The sequence below is a fragment of the Nicotiana attenuata genome, unplaced genomic scaffold, assembly GCF_001879085.1.
Source record: "Nicotiana attenuata strain UT unplaced genomic scaffold, NIATTr2, whole genome shotgun sequence".
In the NCBI taxonomy this organism is placed as follows: domain Eukaryota; kingdom Viridiplantae; phylum Streptophyta; class Magnoliopsida; order Solanales; family Solanaceae; genus Nicotiana; species Nicotiana attenuata.
Window position 1 is genome coordinate 2,285 of NW_017671005.1, and position 8,097 is coordinate 10,381.

Here is an 8,097-nt window from a genome sequence, read left to right on the forward strand (position 1 = left end):
CCTTTGGCATGCTTTGTTCAGATCAGTGAAATCCACACACATTCTCCACTTCCCGTTTTTCTTTTTGACCATGACGACATTGGCGACCACTGGGGGTATTTTGATTCTCTGATGGAGCCGTTGGCCAGTAACTTGTCTACTTCCGTACTGACTGCTTCGTGATAGCGGCGTTGAATTTTCTCCTCATCTGTCGCACGGGCGGATGTAGTGGATCAACATTCAGCTTGTGGGTAGCGATGTCTCGTGGGATTCCCGGCATATCTGAATGGGAAAAGGCGAACAAATCTGCATGGTTAGTTAAGAATTCACGATACTTACTTGGGTTGGCGAGATCGTGCCCGATATAGGCTTTTTTCGTAAGATTGGTTTCGTCCAATTGGACTGGGGCGAGATCTTCGATCGTTGCTTTACAGGCCTCCACAACATCGGGGTCTTTGATGGCGTCCGTTGTCGGGTTGACCTTAGTCCCCGACACGGCTAATTGCTATGCCTTCGCGCTCGCCCCCTTTAGCTGTTGGGTGTGGGCGCAGTCTTGGGCTATTTTGTAGCATTCTTGTGCGGTGCGTGGCTCGCCTCGAATACTGAATACTCCCCATGGGGTAGGGAATTTGATCACTTGGTAAAGGCTTGAAGGGACCGCTCGCATGGCGTGTATCCACGGGCGTCCTATGATGACGTTGTACGTCGTTTCTTGATTCATCACGTGGAAAGTTGTTTCCAGCATGACTCATCACGGGCAGTGCTATTTCTCCGGACGTCCGTTCCACTGCATTGTTAAAATCGGTTAGTGTTATGCAGCGCGGTATTACCCTATCCTCGAGTCCATTTGTACGAGGACCCTTGGGTGGATAATACAGGCGCCACTTCCGTCATTGATCATGATTCTTTTAACATCTGTATCAGCGATACGTAACGTGATAACTAAAGCATCGTAATGAGGGAAAGACAAACCATCGGCATCAGACTTATCGAAGCTGATACTATCTTCGAAGTCGTCATACCGTTCATGGGCGATGGTCCGCTTTAGTTTGTGCGTGGTGGTGAACTTGACGTGATTGATCGCCAAGTCGTCGCCGCCTCCGACGATCATGTTTATCGTGCATGCTGGGGAGGGCGGCTTCGGCGGCCCGTGGGGTTGTTCCCGTCCGCGTGCAAAGTTGATTTTCCCTTTGTCACTGAGTAATTCCCTCAGGTATCCCTGGTTCAGCATCCTGACCACTTCTTGCCGTAGGCCTATGCAGTCTTCAGTTTTGTGCCCCCGTTCCTGATGGAACTCACATAGGACGTTTGATTTCCTTGTGGCGGGTTCTGATTTCATCTTCTGCGGCCACTGCACTTTGGTGCCCAGCTGCTCCAGTGCGTACACTATTTCTGAAGGAGACACAAAAAAGTTATGGGCGGATAATAAACGAGGCGTACCTCTTTCGTTTCGGAGTGGGGCGATGTATCGCTGTAGCGCGTCTGTATGCCTTGGTGGCGGATGGGAGGATCTGGTGTATGGCTGATGTCGATCTCTGTTGGAGCGGGGGAGTTGTTCTCGTCGTCCTTCGTTCCGTCGATCTCTTCTCGTTTCTGAGTGTATCGCTGTTCGCCGTTGGGTTGGCCCATTAAGATCATCCTCGTCCGCTCGTACCTCAGCGCAATAGGTGTTGTGGATTTCCTCCCATGTGGCAGGGGGATATTTTATGAGGCGGCTCAGCAACTTCTTGATTGCCCTTGAACCATCCCTGCTTAGCCCGTTCTGGAAAGCGGCGACTGCCATACCTTCCGATACGTTTGGTAGACTCATCCTTACCCTGTTAAACCTTGCTAGGAAATCCCTGAGTCCCTCTCCTGTAGTTTGCCTGATGGCGAAGATATCGTTGACCCTGGCCTCCGCTTTCTTCGCGCCTGCATGGGCTGTGACGAACTTATCCGCCATTTCCTCGAACGTTGATATTGCCTTAGCCGGTAGCTGAGAGTACCATGTTAAAGCCCCTCCTGTCAACGTCTCGCCAAACTTCTTCAGCAGTACCGACGGTAGTTGTTCTTTTGATAGGTCGTTGCCCTTCACAGCGGTGACGTAGTGGATCAGATGATCCTCGGGATCAGTGGTTCCGTCATATACCCTCAAGTAGGGTGTCATCTTGAAGGTTTTTGGGGTGGAGTGAGGGGCAGCTTCTTCAGTGTATGGTTGTTCAACGAACCTTCCCACGTCGCTTTTTGGTAGCAACTTGGGAGCACCGGGGATCTTGTCGACCCTTTCCTGATGTTCCTTCATCTAATCGCGGAGCGCCTTGTTTTCATTTTCCATTTCTTCCATCTTCTTTAGGATGGCTGTTAGCGTGCCATCATTGGTCTGTGTCTCGACGGGTTCGTTATTTGCTAGTGCAACTTCCGGTTCACCCACGGCAGCAGTGGTATCTACCGTCGGTGTACACCTGATGTTACCTTGTGGTGACCTCTCAACCAAGCCACTCAGAGCGCTTGTTAGCCATCTTTCCAGTAGGTTCTTGACCGCTGAGGGTGCTTCAGTGGCCGCAGATGTGGAAGCTCTTTTTTCGTACAAGATCGTCAGATCTTCGGATTGGGAAGGTACCCGATGTGATGCTAGGGGTTGCATTCAGGATGCCATCATCACTGACCTCGTTGAGAGGGCCAAGGAGATTGGTAGTGACACCCAATATAGCTTTCGATCTTGTGTTATTCTCAGCCATCTTTTGTGTTTGTGTGGTGTAGAGAATGGTAGTTGGTTGTTCTCTAGGTGGATACTATAATTTTGATTCTCGAAATCCTCACAAACGGCGCCAAATTGTTTGGCTCAAAAGTTAACAATATACTTTGTAAGCTAGAAAACAATCAAAAATAAGAAAAGGGTAAATCGTAATCAAATATAATAGACCTAGAGATGTAGAGATGATGTTATTGTTGTAGATCTAGTATTGCAAAGTGATAATATGAACTCAAGAGCATGTGTTCGTTTGAGGCAGAGATAGAGAGAGAAAGTCAGAAAATGAGAGAGTTGTATTATTCCAAAAAATCCCCCTCTTTACAATGTGAAGGTCTCCTTTATATAATAAGAGATCTTCCTCGAAATAATCAAAAAGTTACAAAGATAGGTAACGTCTCCCTAGTGAAGATACTGAGTCCTAAACGATGTCGCTTTTGTCCCCACGTCCGAGTCGTACCCGCTACGTTAGTCGGCGTACGCTCACTGAGCGTACCCACTGGCGTAGAGACGTTGACGGTCAAATTTGACCCTATACATATACCTTTGCTATAGGAGGTAAAATTTCCTTCAAATAACGATCTTAAATGTAGGAAAAATAGAAAAAAAATTTGACACATATGACAGTGGGTGGGTGAAGGAGAACAACGTCTAACAGGTTTCTAGATTGGCAAACTTTTGCGCAAGGAATGCATATAACACTAGATGCAAATTTCATATAGGAAAGGAAGAAAACTGAAATGGTATGCGTGTATATGTTGTCGATTAGCATACTATTTCTATTTTAATTTATTTATTAAAATGTACTCAAAAAAAGTTTCATAAATTATTAATTATTTTTTTCGCAAAAACTTGGGTAAAATTCTCGTTATAAACGTAGTATCCATTCCTATCACTTGTTCACAAGAATTATTACGTGGAATTATGAGAAAGTTTTATTCATAAATTTACTCAAAAAGTGTATTACTCCTCAGTATTTACCGAATTCTCTGATAGAACATCTTTTGCAAATTGATTTTCATTCCAATTTTTCAAAGACTTAACCGAGTCTAATAGAAAGATGACACGTGGCAGAGGCACCCCAAAAAGGAAAACGAATTGGCGCCAATTTCAACAAATTAACCGACTTTTAACTAATTTAGCTATATAAGATCGATCTTAGTCCTCAATCCTCATAGCTAGGGTTACTGCAGAAGAGATCATCATGTTCATCATATCAATCGTGGTGTTCATGTTGATGAGATTCCTAATTAACCGTCTCCTGCGCAGATTGCCGGGGAGAGTTTTAAGGATAATCAACTGGATTCTTATTTTCTGTGGGATCATCTCCTGGATCCTCCTTTTCTGGCGGTTCTTCACTACTGGTATATATTCTTCTTCTTTTGGGCTAAGATTATTATACATCCTGTTTTTGCTTTCATTATTATGATCTCCTCTGTTCATTCTTCTTAATAATTACTGCAGACAACAGATAGAAAATTGATGATTAGACGTTCTTTTCTGTTCATTTCTTTGTAAAAAGGAGTTTGTTTATATATGGTAACTTACTTACTATTGTGGTTAAACAGTGAGAACTCATGTGAAGCCACTGCCTAATAATGGAGGAAGAAAAATGCAGTATCTGAATCAAACTGATGAACTTCACCTTGTTTCTTTAGCACCAAATCCAGCAACACCACCGCCTTTTCGCAGCAACATTACAGTACTGAAGCTAGCTGCTTGTTCAGGAAAATTAATGGTGAAATTAATTGAGGAAAATTGATTGGAAGTGTTATAAGTACTTTGTTTTCAGTGTTATATGCTGTAGTGGTTAAACAGGTTCTACTATTACGTATTTCTATATGAATTTTAACTAAATAATGAGTTTAGGTGTTGATTGAAGAATATCAAATTGAGAAATCAAATTTGTGGATTTGCAATCTGAGTCTGATTCTTTGTACTAGAACAATTGATCCAAGTGAATGAAAACAGTGTCTTTGCTATTGCTCTAATTGAAATGGGAATTCATGTTCACTTTAATATTGCTCTTTAATGGTAGTCAAGATCATCTTTTTAATGGTAATTGAGGTGCCTTAATTTTTTTTAATTATTTATTTATTTGAAGTCTATTTTTCTAGCGTTTTTTTAGATACAAAGTTATTAGTAATTTTCTTATAATCAATAATTCCTAATAAGTCTTTCTTAATTGACAATATAACTAATCCATTATTTAACCTTTCTTGAGACATTGTTGATCTTAGGTAAGATTTTATTAATTTTAATTTTTAAAATTTCTTTCCGCTGAAGCGACGGTAACAAGAGTTATTAACATTATTCCATAAGTAATATAGGCATTGGAAAAAGAATCAAATCTTTTTATTTGACCGGGTGTATCAATTAAACTGTTATCTTCTAATTGTACTATTTTTCTTAATATTTTAATTTCGAAAATAAATCTAAACCATCAATATCGAATTGATTATTATGCTTTAAGGAACATTCTAGATTAAGGCAATATTTCTTCAAATTTTCATCATCTAGTGATCTTAATTTTTACTGCTAAATAGAAAACTAAAATATTTTCATATGTTTCGAATTGTTCAAATCTATTTTGAAGTGAAAAAAAATAGCCTTGTCTACTATGTATAAAGTAATCAAATCCAAAGGACTATTCAAAAAATTTTGAGATTTTATTATCAACATTCTTATCAAATTGTTATTTTCCTATATATCATATGTTTCTTACGAAATTTCGGTTCGATATTCGTTTCAAGTGCAATTTTCGTGGCAGAAATCATAGCAGTTGCAAATCCTTCTTCTCTATACTTGTTAAAGAAAGAAATCAAACTTTTTCACTTCACATAACCTTTTTTAAATTTATACATAACCTATTAGGTATGACAAAAAATGGGTGCACTCATAAAAAGATAAAACATATGCGAGTAAAAGATTTAGGGTGTGTTCACTTGGGAAGAACTTACTCAAACTTGGTGTCAAATTATATGTTATGGTGATAATAGGTACTATAGTATTAATTAACCATAACTAAGTATCAAAGCGCATGCATGTAAAGTTGATTAACCAAATTTAAAGAAGAAGTTAAGTATCCAAATTAGAGACCAGATTTAACATATCAATTTACTAAAATCAAGTGACAAATTGAGGTGAGAGTATATATTAATTAATCATGATCAGTACATTTCTCTATACTCAAGGTAATGTTTTACTAGATTCTAAGTAAATGTAAACATATAGTACTACATTTTTAAACTTTCCCAAAAAAAATAAAAAAAAATCATGGAATTATTTGTGCTTTCAAAATTGTTCTCAAAGTGAAACAATCACAAATAGTTACTAATTATCTTACTCAATTTGTATAATGATTTTTTTTTTTTTTCCCTTTTAACAAACTTGGCACGTGCAACGGTGCAAGCCCACCAACAAGGTCTCCCGCCATTTCCAACAGAACCGATCGACTCCTTAACTAACTGAATCCCTCCCTCTTGTATAAAAAAAACCTTCCACATTTCATTATCCTTCAGCTATCTCAATTTTACATTTACAAAGGTTCAAGAAATTTCTCTTTTTGGCTTTCTGAAGAAAAAAAGAGATCACGAAAATGATGGGCAATTTCTTCAACTTTCGGATGCATAATCCTCACAGGCGGAGAAGGGTCAGAGCTCTAAGGCTGTGTGATTTTATCCCCGTTTTTGTCTTGTTTTTTTTCATCTACCTTTGGTTCATCTCCAATATTGGTGCGTACTTTCACCCATTTCAGTTTCTGCTTGAAATTTTCTTGTGTTTGCTCTGTTCATTATAGTTGAATAGATCTTCTCTGTATTTCAGTTTCTGGCTCTGCTTTTTGGGATCTTTTTTATTTACTGCTTCTTTTGGAAATCTACTTGTGTTTTCTCACATTACATGTTCTTCTCTGTTCATTATGGTTGAATTTTTTTCCATTTTTTAGCTCTCCTTTTTTTGGATTTTCTTGAGTTTTAGACAGTACTGGCGTTTCTGTTTTGTGATATAGTGATAGAATTGTAGGCATTTGTGTACTCAAAATGATAGAGGTTCTTTTGCTTGTATTTTTTTCACTGTTCATTCTGGTTAAGAATTTCAATTTTTTGCTCTTCCTTTATTATTTTCTTGAATTTTAGACGCTAGTAGTTTTCTACATGTATTTGTATACTGAAAAAATATATAGGTTCTTTTACTTGTGTTTTCTGTTCATTATTCTTGAAAAGATTTGCTGTTATCTTTATATTTCTAAATTTATGCTGCTTCTACAGTGAGAATGATGATCAGAAATGGAAGAACCATTGCACCCAACAGCATTCCTCTGTATCTGAATGACACCAATTTCGATCTTGCAATTCTGAAATCATTACCAGAGAAAACAGAGTACAAAACTCCAGCTGAAGCACTGAAAAGATCGAACTTAAAGATCAACAATGAAGCAACTGAGATACCAACAACACCGCCGCCATATCAACAACCCAACACCACCACATTTCCACCGCCGCCGCCGCTCACACAGCACCAAATCCAAGAACAGCAACTAAACAACATAGTGGAAGCATTAATCGGAGCAGGGGATTTTGCAGGGTGGGCAAATTTATTATCTTCCACAGATTTATCATCTCTTCCGCTCTCCGCCACTTTTTTCATCCCAGGCAACGACGCCATGTCAAATCATCAAACACCTGGCGATCACAATATCAACTTAGACCCATTTCTCATTGCCTATCATATAATCCCACAACGCCTCTCTTTCGCCGATCTCCAACAGTTCAAATCCAACACTCGCCTTCCAACTCTCTTACCTTCTAAATTCATCGTCATTACAAACAATTCTTTAACCAATTTTACTGTCGATGGCTCTCAAATCACCTACCCAGATGTTTACGTAAATTCTGCTTTTACAGTACATGGTGTTAATAAAGTTCTTGAATATTCCGTTTACGGTGCTGATCATGTGTTCTCTCCTCCAGAGAACAATACTGTGCCTACTCAAACTGTTGCACCTATCCCACCAAAGACAAAGACAAAGCCAAAGCCGAAGCCAAAGACATTATTATTTCCTGAAGGAGGTGGAGGTTTTATTGATGGTTGGAGGAGTTCTAATTCAACTAGAGCATTTCCTATTGAGAAATTAATGTTTGACATATCTGTTCTGTTTTTCATATTTTTTTGGGTTTGAGATTTGAGAACTTATGGGATATAATGTTCTAGCTTAACATTTTGATGAAGAGAATATACTGAGAAACTGGATTACTGCTTTGTTTTTAATCATAGTTTTTAGGTCAGTAAATGGATCTATGTTATGGTGAATACATGCAGAAATGAGAAAGTTTATTGTTTCAACATCTCACCATTGTATGTTTTTGTTTTTATGTGTGCTATAGTCAGCA

The 8,097-nt window shown here is 39.0% G+C and overlaps 2 protein-coding genes across 2 annotated transcripts; both read left to right on the forward strand.

Moving 5' to 3' along the window:
* Positions 1–3,930: 3,930 nt before the first annotated feature.
* LOC109205163 lies at positions 3,931–4,565 on the forward strand. Its single transcript, XM_019367839.1, has 2 exons — positions 3,931–4,071; positions 4,276–4,565. The coding sequence occupies exons 1-2, from the start codon at positions 3,939–3,941 to the stop codon at positions 4,467–4,469; spliced, it is 327 nt and encodes a 108-aa protein (XP_019223384.1). The 5' UTR covers positions 3,931–3,938; the 3' UTR covers positions 4,470–4,565.
* Positions 4,566–6,980: 2,415 nt separating this feature from the next.
* Positions 6,981–7,886, forward strand: LOC109205160 (FAS1 domain-containing protein SELMODRAFT_448915-like). Its single transcript, XM_019367837.1, has one exon. The coding sequence runs from the start codon at positions 6,981–6,983 to the stop codon at positions 7,884–7,886; it is 906 nt and encodes a 301-aa protein (XP_019223382.1).
* Positions 7,887–8,097: the final 211 nt, after the last annotated feature.